Genomic DNA, 17,726 nt, shown 5'->3' with positions numbered 1-17,726 from the left:
AATTAAAGATATATCGCTAAACCTACGGACCGTTACTCGGGTAAGACGTTCAGTTTTTCTTGTAATCGTTTGTTGATAAATACAATAGTAAGAGGTTGAATATGACAAGAGACTTTCCCTAAAATATATAGTTATATGTGAAAATATAACGCAGAGTAAATTGTTTTGCACAATAGTTACTTGAATAAAATAAATGTGAAAATTTATGTTTTCCGGAAAATCTCTGTTTATTTCTAGCTTTTGTGTTGCCTCGGTGGAACTAGCGTTAAGCAGGATGTAATAAATTGCCATCCGCAATATGTTGGACGTTACTTTTGTTCCTAGTTTTAAATGCATTAAAAATTTCAAAACCAGTTCCAAGTGAAAATGTAATTTAAAATAATGTGTTGTATATTTTTTTATCATAACTGATATATACAATAATATGTAATTGGAATTTGTCATGCCTGCGGGTGTAATTGGGAAAAGGTACTCATATAACATTGTGTACTAAAACCTACTTCGGAACGCGATGCATCTTTTGGTATAAGTTTTATGTTTGCCGGTCTACTACTTTTATCAATTAGGTATTTAAAAAATAATTTCTTTAACATAGATACATTTAAATCCTCAATTAGTTTTTGGATTCTTTGAAATATTTAATTTACAGCATTTCTATTTGGTAACTAAACTTTAATCTTGAATTAAATATTTTATAACCATGGCAAACTTTTTATCTAATGACTTTAAAAATGCAGTGAATCAATGAGCACTTACCTTAACAGGTGAAGAAGATAGCCATAATTGAAACAGGTCTGACGTAACTGACGTACTCCTTGCTTCATGCCGCGGCCTCGGAGATAGCGGACCACATGACGTTAAACTATGTAACCTATTCACTTCATCCACTGACGCACATTCTCGAATGTATCTCTCCAAAAGTTTAGGCTTACTATCCAAAATTGCTTTTAATTCTAGCAAATCCTCATCAGTGGTATCATCCGGTGACGTTCTATCTATAACCTCCTTAAATTCATCACCGCATTGCATTATCAAATCGTTAGTTGTCAAAACGTCATATACGACCTTATTGCCTAAATCGTGCGGACTAGACTCTTTAAAATAATCGCTATCACATTGTCTCGTACTATCTACACTCGTTTCACAACCATTCTGTTCGGTAATCTCGACAATAGTTATCGGTGGGTTTTCCTTAAGCATATTGTTGTTTTCGTGTTCCGTATCGTCTATTTCAATGGGCAATTCATACACGAGCTGCATTAATTCGTGTGAACATTTTAAACGATCCTGTTGTTTGTCTGCTTTGCTGTTTTCTTGATTGTCGTCGGGATAGTTCGTGTCTGCCTTTTTAGCGTCGGCATTCTTTGCGACAACATCGATTGGTTCTTCCGATGTCATGGCAGCTTCAGTTTCTTTCGGTGTGGTGATTTACAAGCTCAATGTTCCTAGACATTGTTTCTTTATAAAAATGATTGTTGTAAATTTAATCTGAAACAAAAGAATAGAGAAAAGTTAGTACTTTATTTATAATGCGTACAATAAATTTTCAAACCTAATATCATCGTAAACCCCAGCGGTTTTACATAGTAAATTTGTTGTTGTTGAAAATGCCCAAAATGGTTATATTGTATTTTTTCAACTGGAAATATATGATATATGCAATTCAATAATGTTGAATGAAAGGTCACATTATTAATAAAATAAAACTACAAACTAATTTTCATTGTATCAAGAAGAGGTGAGTTTTTTGATTCGTTTAATCTCAATTCACTAAAAACAAATTAATTTACTATCTCATTATGATAGACTCGAGGCAGAAATAGAGACGATAGTTAGTTTATAATAATTGGGGTAAATCTTATCAATACAAACATTATAAAGAGGTAAAATTTGTTTATATGTAAGGAGTTATCTCCGGAACTAATGTTGCAATTTTGAAAAAGTTTACACTACAAGATATTTTATTCGTGATTGCTTTAGGATATAAGTTATATTTATAACATATTTCTTTATTAATACACTGTACCCGTGCGAAGCCGAGTTGGGTCGCTAGTCACCTATATTAAAACAGATTAAATAGTACTCATGTGAGACAATTGACTATCATAATATATCATAGTTTTATATCGATCGATACCAAACTTTGCATCTTTATATATATTTTTCTATTTCAACATGAATAGCCTTTAAATTTCACTCTGCTGGACTAAGGCCTGCTCTCCTTTTGAGGAGAAAGTTTGGAGCATATTCCACCAGCCTGCCCCAATGCGGGTTGGTGGATACACATGTGGCAGAATTTCGTTGAAATTAGACACATGCCGGTTTCCTCAAGATGTTTTCCTTCACCGCCGAGCCCGAGATGAATTATAAACACAAATTAAGCACATGAAAATTCAGTGGTGCTTGCCTGGGTTTGAATCCGCAATAATCGGGTAAGATGCACGCGTTCTAACCACTGGGCCATCTAAGCTCATTTATCTATACCAATTTTATATGTTAAATGCCAAAGTTGCTTTTGTCTGCCTATCTGTTTGTTGCTCTTTCACGGCCAAACTACTGAAACGAATTGAATGTAATTTAGAATGAAACAAACTTTAACTTCTAGCACCTAATGAACAACCCCTAAAACGCAAGCGAAGCCGCGGAACATAACTAGTTTCCTATAAATGAATAGACATAATGGACTGATCCCAATGATACTCAACATAAGGACCAAATTTGACAATAATAAATTCTAATGATATAGATTTTATTTGTATGAATTCGTCTTTGACTCTTGAGATGCAAAGTTATAATTAACTCAATCCAGTAGCAGTTTCTGAAGGTTTCACTGATGAATAGACATCCTGTTCTTATTGAACTCTAAAACTTAATTCTGCTACTTCGGAATAAGTTTGCCTATATCAATACAAATAAAACTGTCATGACGACGTTTCTCTTCTCAATTTGTTGCGTTAGAAACTTTTGGACCGATTTCGATTGAGCTAATTATGTATTAGTCAAACTGTACAGTCACGGTACGAATAACCACTTCCGGTTGATATCAATACGTGGTAATAAAAGTTCTAATAATTTCAATTATATATATGTATATTGTATATATTTAAATGACTGTAGCTCTTGTCCAAAGTGGCCGTCACCAGGGAGGGTTAGATAAGACTGCCGGATATTGGAATACCACTTAAGGGCTCAGAGTACGCACGTCCTAAGGGCGCCTACTGTGAGGCCGGACCTAGGCTTAGGACGACATCAACGCCTGGAGGTAAGAAATAGTGTGCTATAAGCCCCGTTATACGCCTTATAGTGGTAATGAAAGAGAGACCTCGACCACACTGTCAGGGTTGTAATCTTTAACCTATAGAGTTCGCGTTCGGGGATTTAATAATATCGTCGGGAGCGCTTAGAACGTCTTTAGAACGTCTATGCATAGGATTAGTACTTTATATATTAATTGAAGAGACCCTATATATATTGCAGCGAACAAACGTAAGCGTGATTCAGAAAATAATTTCTCTACCTAATAACTTTCATACTAAATGGTATTCAGGTAAATGTATTAATTAGGAATAAATCTTTTATATAAGTTCCAACTAGTCCTGAAATAGACAAGTTATTATCCTTGTTTTGGTTCTAGTTCAGTTAAATTTTTAAAAAAATGTGTTTTCAAGCAAAAAGGGCGTAAAAGCCTTTTCGGTCGATAACAATGACACAATCAGAAAAAATCACGCGCGACACCGATTGTTTATTTATTTGCAGCGTGAATTAAGTACTGACGCTCACAGGTATATTTTAGGCCTCTATTCTCGATTTTACTTTGGATGACCAGCGATTGAATAGGAAAAATTTTCGATGACCCATTGGTTTGAATTCGTAAATCTAGGAGTCCGGAGATAACGGATTCAACAATACATTTTTATGTTCTTATCACATCTCGCTTTCGGCGGCGAAGAAAAAATTGTGAATCTACATTCCAAACTAGTAGGTAGTAATCAATTTAATTTAATTATATAAAAAGACGATTCAATAACGACTGCAAGTGTTCTTGGATAAAGAATTTTTAATTTTTTTTATTTTAACAAAGAAAAAAAATATAACAATTATTTGTGATAAAAAATGTCTCACCGGATATCACATATCGTTTATTTATTTGAAAGCCAAATATTTTATCGGTAGATATTTCTCAGAAAATTAAATTCAAATCAGCGCAGCTGTTTGAAGAACAAATTCAGAACTCACCGAAGAACGCGATGATGAATTATCAGAAAGTGATAAGCGACATTGACTTTAAATTATTAAAACACATTAAAAATGTTCTTATTGTTGTTGTTTTTTTTTTAATAATATTTTTAAGGTTAACAGTGTGTACTTTCATTTTGTATGTTTAAAATAATATCTAGTTAAAATATTGCGACCTCGGGGCGAAGCGGCGTGGTGCTCTATTTTATCGGTATAAAATTAAAATTGCAATTCACTCAGCTTTGATTATTTTAAAACTAGCGACCCGCCCCGGCTTCGCACGGGTGCATTTCTGGCGTTAAACATACTACAGAATTTCGTTATATACAACGTTCACAGCTCGGTCAGTCAGTTCAAGGCCATATTGATCTATATTAAATGCGCAATGAATTTAAGGTACCTAATTATAAAATGATAAAAGCTGTATTGCTTAAAATCGCTTCGTAAGTAAGCCATTATTTCTCGTAAAAAGTGTAGGATAATAAATGGTTATTGTGGGTTATCCCTATGAGATAGATATAACATCGCGGACTTTTTTGTAGCCCTTTTTAAGGTACTGGTACAATACTGTAGTACATTATTTTGATCTATCTCGTAGGATTCAGCCAGCAATGTAAGCGCAAAAATTGTGTTTATTTACGACATCATATTAGAAACCTCTAAGGTTATTAGTGTTTCTCTACAATATTATGCGTGTATTATACATATAAACTACCATGGAAGTGATGACATAGAAATTATCGTAAATTTCATCGCAAAAACAATTCGACAGCTATAATCAAACGTACATATATCGTCCCCTCGATACTATACGTCATCATTATTTATATCATTATTCGCGGAGGGGTGTTGGAAAAACAAAATTTTGTTTTAATGACGTCAAATATAAAAGTCTTTACTTGATAATGAATATGGAATGGGCGTAAAATAAGCGGCTGTTAGCTGATAATGGCGACTGGGAGGACAATTCTCTTGGAGCATTTCGTTAATGGGGGTATAACTTTTGTTTCCGTAATAATCGCAATGAGAAATAAAGATTTATATTAAATTCTAGATTAAAAACAAACAATAACCGCCTGTAAATTTCCCACTGCTGGGCTAAGGCCTCCTCTCCCTTCGAGGTTTGGAGCTTATTCCACCAAGCTGTTCCAATGCGGTCAGAAGGATATATTATTAAGACATAGAATAGATTTATTTAGTACTAATAGTTGCTACCTTTTATACTAGTTTAAACGTAAGGAGCTGAGATGGCCCAGTGGTTAGAATGCGTGCATCTTAACGGATGATTTCGGGTTCAAACCCAGGCAAGCACCACTGAATTTTCATGTGCTAAATTTGTGTTTATAATCTCGTGCTCGGCGGTGAAGGACAACACTGTGAGCAAACCTGCATGTGTCTAATTTCAACGAAATTCTGCCACATGTGTATTCCACCAACCCGCATTGGAGCAGCGTGATGGAATACGCTCCAAACTTTCTCCTCAAAGGGAGAGGAGGTCTTAGCTCAGCAGTGGGAAATTTACAGGCTGTTAATGTAAATGCAGATACCTCCAGGGTTTTACGTAAGAAATGTTGAGATATTTTGTTCATAAGGACAAAAAAAAACAATATTCATTTAACTTGTAACAGAAGATGCCGCGCGTTTCGGAGTAGGTTTTAGTATATAATATATATGTATGTATTACATAAGTAGTTGCGCTTTGCAGTTTCAACTGCTTGAAATGTAGATTGACGCGATATGCATGAATATTATGTTTGTTACAGTTCATCTGAAACTTAGTAACAAGAATTTATAAAATTATTAAAAAAAGAACACTTGCAACGTTATTTTAATTAAATATAACGGTAACTTATACATTATGAGTGCCTTAAATAAAAAAATTCTTCTATGATTTTAAGGATATATTATGTAAACATTAATTAGATTGACAAAAAAAAAGACCCGCTGAGTTTCTTTCGCCGGTGTTTCTCAGGTCAGGGTGTTTCCTTTTCTGAACCGGTGGAAGTGTTTAATTTGACCATCAACAAGTAAGTATAATGCTTCTATATTGAATAAAGGGATTTGAGTTTGAGTTTGAGACAGTGACTCGCAAATCTTAGATAATTGATTATAAAAAAAAAGTATTGCTAAACAAACCAGGTATTGAAATAATGAATTATTTCAATACCTGGTTTGTTTAGTAGAACAATAAAGAGACAAGAAAACAGTTTCCACATCCAAGGGAGTGGAGAGCGACGGCGGAAAAAGGCACAGCGGCTTAAGAGAGCGTCATATATTTTAAACGTCACGACGTCACAGAGAGTGTAACCCCAAGAAGCGCCAACTGATATTTTTAATTCCCATTCATTTAATTCCATATCACCACAACTATGTGCAGTTCGAAATTCAATTTTGTATCTATGAAGAATATCAAGAGAATCCTTCGCATTTGTATCGTTTGTACTCCATGCGAATAACTTGAACAAGCCATTTTACACTATCGGTACACTTAAAGTTTATTGACCCTGTCAGCTAGCAGTCAGCTGATCGTAAGAGCTGTTTGTTACATAATACATTATTTTATTTTATTTTGCGTCACCGTTTCTTGGCACCGAGCCAGTATGCTCACTTGATAAGCCAAAGTAAATCTTCTATTCCGAGCAGAAAGCAAAACAACAACATAACGATTAAGACAAAAATAATTAATCATATTAATATACTTTATATTGTTATATATAAGTTGTGAAGTAAGTATATATTATATAAAAAAATAAATATAAAAATTAAATTTAGGTATTTACTTTCCAGATTAACAAAAATCAGAGCTATTATAAACGTGTAATTTTAATTGGGAATAAAAAAAACTTAATATTCGATTACCAGGAAAAGTCAGCTCAAAAGTAATTTTGACAGCATAATATGTTACTTTCAGGCATATAAAAATCGTCAAATAATTCTTGGTGAGAAACTATATCAAGGATTTTCAGAAAATAAGCAGATAACTACTATTCGGTTATTACTATTATTAAGCACTTTATTATAATTTGGTGTGCAGAATTATACAATCGGTTGACATAAAAATAATACTCAGTGTAATGTAGGTTTGTTGGGTTAAGTGAGATTTTTATTCGATGAACAAATTTAATAAGTATTTAAGTAATTCGGCCTATGGATGACGATAAGATACTCGTGAATTTGGCAAATTACAATCACATGTCCGTGAAAATGGTTTAACAGACAACCGATAATAATATCATATCACTATAGACAAGATCATGGGATCTTTATCTTTATAATTCATCTTTTGCTCTTGAGTAAACCTGAATGGGTCAGATGAGAATCTGCTACACGAGCAATCACTCCGAATATGTCCAAAAGGAGAGCTGGTCTTAACCCAGCAGAAGGACATTTATAAATTGTTAATGTACTTTTTTATTTTCCTTTACCTTACTTCGTCTTACCCGAATAAGCCTAAAATAAAGTAAATAAGTATTACTGCAATTAAGTTCCACTGTATAAACATTTATGATAATTCAAATTAGAATAAGAAATGAAATCACCGAGTCATTGCCTTCGCGAGAGGGAGACATTTATTTCCGCCTAGAAATCAGAGTTGTGATTCAACGGAACATTTTTTTGTATTTATTATGCTTTTTTTTAATACGCGACCTTTTCTTCGGTCATCTTCTAGAAGCCACATAAATTATCTGTGAAATCACATAGCCTAATAATTATGATACTACCTATCATAATTTAAAAATTAGTAGTAGTATTTATTTAGAAAAAGGGGAGAGATCCACCTAATTGGTGGTATTTATTTGTGCAAGCCCGTATGTATGGGTACTAACTTATCATATATGCTATGTTGAAACAGAAATACTTATAGTATCGTTGTGTTTCAGTTTGAAGGGTGAATGAGCCAGTGTAAGTACAGGCACAAGGGACGAAACGTCCAAACGTTTTCAGGGTTGGTGGCGCATTGGTGACATCAGAAAGGATCAATGTTTCTCACAGTACCATCTCTATGGCCCATTTACTAACCAACCTATCGAGTATGAAATTAAGAAAATATGTAGACAGCCTGCTGACATCAAATATCTAACCTCCTTAGAGTAGTCAATATTAAGTAGATAATCTGGTTCGTCACGCACCGAAGAAGTTGAGAGGGTACTTAGTGGGTTTTGAGTGGGTATTCTGGTGTATTAGTGCGCAGTGCGCACTATGTATCCTGGGCACCAGCGAGTCCCACATACCCCCTACTTTATGTGGGAGAAATGCGTGACGCGTTTTTAAAGAGAAATAATAATTTGGCGTCTGGGTTTTTGCAGCGATAATAGAGTGTATGCTATTACGCACTGATATGAGGAAAAACTTTATTTGGTATGTCATAACTTCAATTAATTTAAATAAAATTAGTTTATTATTTTTATTCCATAATGTATCCTCGTATGTATTGATTTATTATTAAATAAAATAAGTTAATTGAACGTTAACACAAAATATTTAACCGCGTACAACTTTGTGCCATTGATGATTTTCATTTAAAAAAATTAAATACATCGTGTTTCCTTACAATATCTAAGTTGGTGAATGATTTTCATTTCTTAGTGGCAATGTAATGTGATATACCATTAGGGTGTTTATTTTTCCGTTCGCCTTGTTGCAATAATAATAAAAAATAAAACAATTTATCGATAACTCGTTAAACTTATACGTTATATAATAGTGGATGTTATCATAACGAATAATCAAGGTTATGAGACTACTTACAGCCCTTATAAAGATGTCAGGCAATAAAGGCGCGTTCCCATTACGGCATTCCGTCTCGTAAGAATTGAATGGCATTAATTGGTCTGTCTATTTTATAAACATTGCTGTTGCTTGGCTGTTCATTTAAAACTAGTTTTCGTATGCGGCTTCGTCCACGTTTTTGGGGAAGTGATGTTCGGTACCCAGTTAACTTTTGTACCGCTAACTATGGCTTTAGAGGAGTCTTTTGTCTTTGAGAAGTGGTAACCTTAACTGATTTGTTAAGCAATTATTAAAATAATCACATTATATGTTATTTTGATACAATTTGGGGTATCTACCGTTTCCAATCAATGTCATAAATCCTTGCTAAAATACATATATATATACACTATGCATTTTCGTATAAAGGGATATCTACAGTATATTCTAAAAAAAAGTAACGCCCGATTTATGCTTTATACTTTATAACCCTATAACCTTTTGTGGAACAGCTGAAATTTGTCAGGTAACATTATGTTTGCTCTTAAAGTAAATTTTCCTCTAAATCAACAAGAGCGTTACCTATTTGTTTGTTCCAAAATAGACGGTTCGCGGCAATGTAAACTGACACTTAGAAACATTGCGTCAACGCCGGGCCCAATCCAGAAATAAACTAGACAATATCGGGTAATTGGTGGTATGTAGGATTGTTTACACGACCTCGCAAACTTAGTCGGACAATCGTTATTTTGTGTCATAATAAAGTACCTGTTGGGGCAGTAACGACTAACTCTTCAAAGGACTTCTAAAAACCGTATTATTACATACTCCATGGGATTAATTAATAGAATTCGCTGACATTCTTTTTACTTGGTGGTAGGGCTTTGTGCAAGCCCGTCTGGGTAGGTACCACCCACTCATCAGATATTCTACCGCCAAACAGCAATACTCAGTATTGTTGTGTTCCGGTTTGAAGGGTGAGTGAGCCACTGTAACTACAGGCTAAGGGACATAACATCTTAGTTCCCAAGATTGGTGGCGCATTGGTGATGTAAGGAATGGTTAATATTTCTTACTACGCCATTGTCTATGGGTGGTGGTGACCACTTACCAACAGATGGCCCATTTGCTCGTCCAAATACAGATACCTTAAAAAAAAATTAAAACTTCATTTGTTCATGAATCCATAATGCACAACATAGTTTATTCAAGATATTGACTATTGAAGTTGTTTTTTTTATCTGTACTGTGATTGGAATAGGCTATAGATATAATTGCAATCGATTTTTTTATAATATATTTAATGTTCTGTCAGAACCAGAGTCCTATTTAAATTTAAAAAGATTGAATGAATTATGTATGACTGGCGTCTTGCTTAGAAATCGGCACATTATCGGTAATGTTAAAACGTCCTATACAAAGTTTTATATACCCGACTGCCTCAAAAGGAATGTGCTGCTTTTTTTTCTTTATTTATACGAGATATTTGATAGATGTACTTTCGCGGATTTTTCAATACTATCATTGTATTTGTAAATGTTTCATTGCTGGGCTAAGGTCTCCTCTCCTTTTGTAAAAGCTTCAGAGCTTATTCCATCACGCTTTCCAACGCAGGTTGATGATGGATACAAATGTGGCAGAAATTCATTGAAATTAGACACATGCAAATTTCCTCATGCTTTCCTTCACTGCCAAGCACGAGATGATCACAAATTTATCACATGAATATTCAGTACTGCTTGCCTGGATTTGGATCCGCAATTATCAGTCAAGGCTGGGCCCTCGGCATTATATTTACAAAAAACAGTCTGTTACTGAACATCCTGTAAATGTTCCACTGCTGAATGCACTTGAGTGTTGGTTTATTCCGCCACACTGATCGAATGTGTCTTTGTGGATACGAATGTGGACGATTTTCCGACGACATATTCTATATACTTCACGATGTTTCGAAAAACCGCTGAGCACAAATTAAGCACATGATAACTAAGATAACCTTTATCTTGATTTTCTCAGCAAATGGACGGACCATTTTTCGGCTTATTATTTTAAATCAATAATCGTGAATTTCCTAAAGTAATTCAAAAGTCAGTGACACGTACGATGATATATAAAAAAAGTAATTATTGTTAATTTTATTTGGTTTAGTTTTGTGTTTGGAAAGACCTAACGAAAGGAAGATCTTCCTACTCGCTATATAACAGGTCTATACATATATATAAGTTAAGTTTAGAGGTAATATATATATATATATATATATATATTACCACTAAACTTATCGGTAGACTACGATCAATCGGCGCAGAATCGTCTTTAGACTATATTTGGTTAAAAGTTACAGACTAATATTTTTTTAAATTCTGTCCAAATTATCTCCCTTTGCCAGCGAAGCGGGGATAAAACCTAGTATTATATAACAATAAAATATAACGGCATGATATGAGACGGACTACGGGTTTCGGACTATCCTTGGGTTTGGACTTTTTATTGTTACTTTTATTAGTCATTATAGCGGTCAGAAACGCGTACTTCGTAAATTTTACTCTATTAGAGTTTTATGGATACAACCCGTCTGGGGGTCGGAGTCGGCTTATTAATCGGTTTTCAACCATTCCGTACCTAAAAGGGATTATTACTTTGTAAAATACACTCAGATAACGACATTTTGACAATTGTTTTTTTTTAGAATCACCAACAGAAATCACAACACAAGAACAAAGATATATAATACTAACACGATTTGTATTATTGTATTTATTTTTATACATAAACACATCATTACAGGTAGGCGGACTAGAAATTTGGCACTGATGGGAAGTGGTCACCACCGCCCATAGACAATGGCACCAATTCGCCACTAACCCTGGGAACTAAGATGTTATGTCCCTTATCCCTGTAGTTACACTGGCTAACTTTCCTTTCAAATCTGATCAAAAATACTGAATGCTGCTGTTTGGCGGTAGAATGTCTGCGAGTGAATGGTACCTTCCCAAAAAAATGCTCTGTGTATCATGAATACTAACACTAGATAACTGTTAAATTGCATTTTAGATTCCCTGTGAAAAATCAATCAATCCTATACCTTAGAGACGATAAGATGCATCCGATGATCTCTTTATTTATAACTTTAATAAATAACTTCTTACTAGTAGCGTTGATATTTATACGATCCTCTATACGATGCTATAGAAAAAGGTCCTTTATTTCCCCAAGATCCTTTATTAAATATTTTTTAATACAATACAAAGGAAAATGCTTTGTTGAAAGCGCATAGCACCGTTTATTTTTGATTCGTTCGCAGATAAAACTCTCGGTTAAGTGTAAAAAGTTTTAAAAGACCGCCTAGTCTGATCGGCTGGGAAAGATTCCAGTTTAATCCGGAAAAAACGAGTTAATACTTTGGAGATGAAACATTTTATTTTATGAAGTAAGAAAGATAGATAACTAAATGATTTACTTAATTGTATGTTCTTACAAATGTTGATATTACTATCAAGTATTTAAATTATCAGTAACATTTATTAGATATGTTTCTATGATGATATTGAGCGTTTTCTTTACTATATACCAAATCGGTTTAACTCCAATGAGTTTATTTTCGCCGTTTCTTTTCGGGCCAGGAGTTTAGGTAATTTTTATTTTTACAAAAAAAGTAAATATAGTGAAATGTTTATTTAATACAGGAATTTGAATTCGTCAGGCCTGAGAAGTTTGTCAATTTGTGCTATACACTACTACAAGAATAAAACTCAACAGCGCCTGCTAAACAAATTCGTTTAGCAGGCAGGCCGGGAATTGTTTGAAACAGTCCAGTGTAAAAAGATGCAAGACATCGTCAAATGTCAATATAATGAGCTGCTAATCCTGTAAGAAGGGTGACCCAGTGAAATTACAGAATGTTTGAAACTCTACCTCAATGTGTACCAACACAAGAGGCAGGTTTTCATACGGCTACTTTCGTTTTCGTTTTCACAATCTTCGTTAATAACAAATTTGTTGTAATAAAGATGATTGATGCAAAAAAAAAATCGCATTTAAATCAAACCTGATAGCTAACTCTGTTTTATTTGTAAGCCGCGATAAATAATTGAATTACCAATCAACTAACCATTACATAATATATTTGACGGCGCATGCGTAGCGCCATATGTTGAATTACGTCGGAACTAGATTTGACAACTACTCGTCACTGTCAAAATCTAGCGGAGCGTCGTGTGGATGGTTAACGCAGACATAATGGCGGCATTCAACTGGGAAGAGAAACCGTCATCGTAAATGCACCACAAATACGACGAATCGCTTTTGTTCCGTGTATATAGTTTTTGTTAATTTCTATTCATTTGTGATATAAAGTGATTATTTAGACCATTCATTTGATTTTTGGACTAAACACTGATTTTAATTATATTTGAAGAAGTAAATTGATTATATAATTGATTTTGACGTTTTATCTTGTTATCCGATTGCATCCAAGTCATAAATCATGGTTAATCCTGACAAAGGTGACCTCTCGCCTTTATATTTTAGATCGTAACCACGGCGTATAAATAGACGATTGCTTTTGAAAATCGAATAAATGTACTATAAATATTTATACATAAATCTATATACGGTAATATACAAACTACCTGGCCTAGCTTCACACGGATACAACACAGATCATAAGAAGTTTTTTTTTTTCGGCTAGGTAAATTGAAGTTCACGCCTTTTCACTACTATAATCTGCATGTATTCTATATATAAACCTTCTTCTTGAATAACTGTGTTTACTAATAAAAACCGTATTAAAATCGGTTGCGTAGTGTAAAAGATCTAAGCGTACATTACTGACTCATCACAAAATCTCAGAATTGAATTGTGATTAACTTGAATTTTAACAAAGTGCCAAATCCTCTTGCAGCGTATCTCATTAATATTTTTTTTTTAGCATTAGCTGTAAATTTCCTACTGATGGGCTAAAGTTTCCTCTCCCTTTGAGGAGAAGGTTTGGAGCATATACCACCGCGCTGCTCCAATGCGAGTTGGCGGAATACGCATGAATACGCAGAATTTCGTTGAAATTAGACACATGCAGGTTTCCTTACGACGTTTTCCTTAACCGCCGAGTACGAGATTAATTATAAACACAAATTAAGCACATGGAAATTCAGTGGTGCCTGCCTGGGTTTGAACCCGAAATCATCGGTTAAGATGCACGCGAAAATGATTTTTCTAAATTTCAAGTGGATTGTAACTTTATATGTATTTTATCCGTATGAAGTGTGATATCACAATTTACCTACTGTAGTTCTAATGTTCGATTGATTATCTCAGAAACACAATGAGATTGATACTTGTTGAATGTTGTGTAAGAAATGAATAAAATAAAAGCTATTAACGAACATCCTTTTACAATTATATTGGTAAACAAAAGCGTTGCGTTGTTTATCTGTGGGAGCAAATTAAAAAATAATAAAAGCAAAGAATTTTCTCCCGCTTTTCCTTTTTAAAACAACCTGTTTGTACAGGTAAATAAAAACTCTTTGCGGTATAAATAAGATCTGTTGTGGTATCGTGTGTTATCCGTCGATGTTGTTTTAGGAGCATTTCACCAACACGTTTTATTGTTCACGAACGATAAACGCGTCCGTTTGTAGGGAAAACAAATAAAATTTTATCTTTAACACGTCATTTAGAAACGCATGTGCGTTTATTTTTATAACTAATTTTATCTTCGTTACGGATTTTTAAACGTATTTTCAGGGATTTTAAAAATTATTTTTTTAGAGTTTTACATATGTATGATACTCTTGTATAACTGAAAACATAATTAGAGGCTTAAGCGATTCATGTTTCTAAATTAAATTGTGAAGTTTCATAAAAACTATCATCTTATATTTGAGAGGTTATTTAATAGGAAGTCTTGTACAAAATTGTATGCTTTTAGAACCGCCCGTTTAGATTGCATTGTATGTCAATCAATGATAGTTGAGTAAAAACTGGTCAAACGGTTCGCAGCTACTTCCATCACGCTGTTCCAATACCATTTGGTACCTATTTGGAAGGCAATATGTAGCAGACTTTCATCAGATGTTATTATAAACACACACTACACAAATTCAGCACATGAAAATCGTCTTGCTTGTCACAGTTTAAACTCGCAATCAATGTAACGAAACAGAAAAAAAAATATTCCTTATTCAAAAAAAGACGGAAATGAGCTCACATTCGTATTCTTTATTGTATCTGTGACTTCTATCGGTCTTACTTTCTCCACTCACACTTTGCAAGATCACTCGATCGTCACCGATAATGCCAGTATATTTAAACACTCGAGTGTAAATATGATTAAGCATATAACATGTACATGTAAATGTTAAAAGGTTAAATAGGATCCGCTTTGGTTATCTTGAGAGTAATAGAGGTAGAGCGATCTAAAACTAAACTACATATTTGCATACAGATGGCCTTTATCACTTGAAGGGTTTCATAATGTTACATATGTAACTATCCGTAATACTTTTTAGACTAAGTACATAGATTTAATATAAATAATTTAATTAGTTACACATTATCGTGTAATGAAAATTTACAAAATAGTTACAGTTTCGATTACCGCTTGATTTTTTCCTATATACTTGGTGGGCTTTGTGTAGGCCGCCTGGTGCTACCCAATCATCAGATATTCTACCGCCAAACAGTAATAATTACTATTGTTGTGTTCCGGTTTGAAGGTTGCGTGAGCTAATCTAACTACAGGGTTACGTCTATGAGTGCTGAAGTTTAAACAAAATAATCGTTCGTGTGTGTGACTGTAGATCCATTGAAACAGCTACCCCAAGCGACGCAATTAGTTTCAAACATTAGCATACCTACTGATTACACCCAAAAATAGTCTTGGTATTTTATAAAAAATATCGTTTTTCAGACAATCTAATAAATATTTGTCCACTAGATTTTCAACGATGTACGCTTAAGCTTTAAATATAACCCTATACTAGATAAAGTTCACAAATTTTAAGTGCACCGAACAACGTTCGCGCGGTCCGATTGTATTAGTGTATTGAGTTCGGTACTATAGTAGCTTAAAAACAATATAAGTTTTGTAAAGGTAGACGAAGAAAATTCAGCTTGTATTTGTAATTCCGTACGTTTCTTGTGACGTTTTACGTTGGACAAGATTGTAAAAAAGGCTTAATAACGATTAAATTACAAATTAAATATATAAAATGTATTCTGTGGATGTGTTCACAGGGTGGATGAAATGGCGGCAGGTTACAGGAACAATTTGTGACCCCGTATTCGTCTAAGACTTAAGGGGAAGATCTATAAGACCATGGTCAGACCTGCTGTTCTATATGGATCAGAGTGTTGGGCTATAAAAGGGATGACTGAAAGACAATTGCATGTGGCGGAGATGAGAAAGCTGAGAGCAATGTGTTGTGTTACGCGAATGGATAGAGTAAGGAATGAGTACATAAGAGGAAGTTTGAAAGTAGCACCGGTAACCGAGAAGCTATCTGGAAACCAGCTGTCTTGATATTGGCATGTTATGCGGAGGAATGAGGACCATGTTGATGAAAGGTTTTGAGTATGGATGTGGATGGATATAGAGGTAGGGGACGACCCAAGAAACGATGGATGGATTGTGTGAAAGACGATATGGTTAGAAAGAATGTTACTTGTGAGATGACGTCTGACAGAGAAGTATGGAAGAAAAAGAAATGCTGCGCCGACCCCAAGTAAAATTGGGATAAGGGCAGGAGGATGATGATGATGTATTCTGATTGATTTGTGAAATACCATACCGATTTAAGACAAATACTACGACTTAAAAATTACTGAAGAATCGAGCTAATGGATTGGGAGGTCAATAAACTGTAAAATCAGGCTCGCGTTTCAAAGTCGAAATCAAAATCATAATATTAATTAAATTTAGAAGCCTTATACTTGTTTAATGATTTTCAAAAATACAAATGGTTAGAATAATTATAGACACATAGACCTAAAATAACCATCGGCCAAAAATCAGCGGTTTTTTTTAACATCGATATTGTTTGGTTTCGTGTTAAGACTTTTATTTATTTATTAAGGACCGTCAGCAGTCACTACACTCACTCATGTTATACATAAAAAAACATATTTATACTTAATGAAGTGTGCGACTCTTTAAGACGACCACTACTACGTGCATTTTACGGTACAGTATATAAGTACAAATATTTATATTTATACTAAAATACTAGAGATTTTAGTATAATAGAATTATTTCAAAATATAATTTATCACATTAATACTTAACGTGTAACAAAATAAATTCAATAAAATAAAAAAAAAAATCAGAAAATTGAAATAAATAAATAAAAAAAAATTAAAATTAAATAATAATAATAGCTTTAAATACAATTTTTATTGAAATCTTAAACTAACATGCTACAATATTTTGTTTTGTAATTAAGATTCTAATAATAATAACTCCATGATTTTTTTTGTATTTATGTATGGAATCCCCGAAAATGTCAATAGATATTTATTAAAACATACCCATACATGTAACTTTTATTGATTAATTAAGATTAAGGATACGCGTGGACCTTTTACGTGAAACGTGTTACTTTGACTGCTCATACAACCGACATAATTGTCGGAGACGAATATTTCGAAATTTTACTAGTTATCGCCTGCGACTTCACTCGCGTTATAGAGGTTATTCGACAGATGTTTAGCATAAAAAAAGTAGCCTATGTCCGATATTGGGATTCAAGTTTGCTTCATATCAAATTTCATGAAATTCGGTTCAT

At 33.8% G+C, this 17,726-nt stretch overlaps 1 protein-coding gene across 2 annotated transcripts in view; it reads right to left on the bottom strand.

The window, feature by feature from the left end:
* LOC125073096 (cGMP-specific 3',5'-cyclic phosphodiesterase-like) overlaps nucleotides 1-17,726 on the bottom strand; it is a 128,807-nt gene that overhangs the window by 57,603 nt on the left and 53,478 nt on the right. For both annotated transcript variants that reach the window (XM_047683792.1, XM_047683791.1), the window contains exon 3: nucleotides 757-1,488. In XM_047683792.1, the coding sequence (XP_047539748.1) occupies nucleotides 757-1,398 (642 nt within the window). In that variant the 5' untranslated portion in view covers nucleotides 1,399-1,488. The remainder of the gene's footprint in view (nucleotides 1-756; nucleotides 1,489-17,726) is intronic.

This window comes from Vanessa atalanta, chromosome 23, assembly GCF_905147765.1.
Source record: "Vanessa atalanta chromosome 23, ilVanAtal1.2, whole genome shotgun sequence".
In the NCBI taxonomy this organism is placed as follows: Eukaryota; Metazoa; Arthropoda; class Insecta; order Lepidoptera; family Nymphalidae; genus Vanessa; species Vanessa atalanta.
This window is presented reverse-complemented; position numbering and strand designations above follow the sequence as displayed.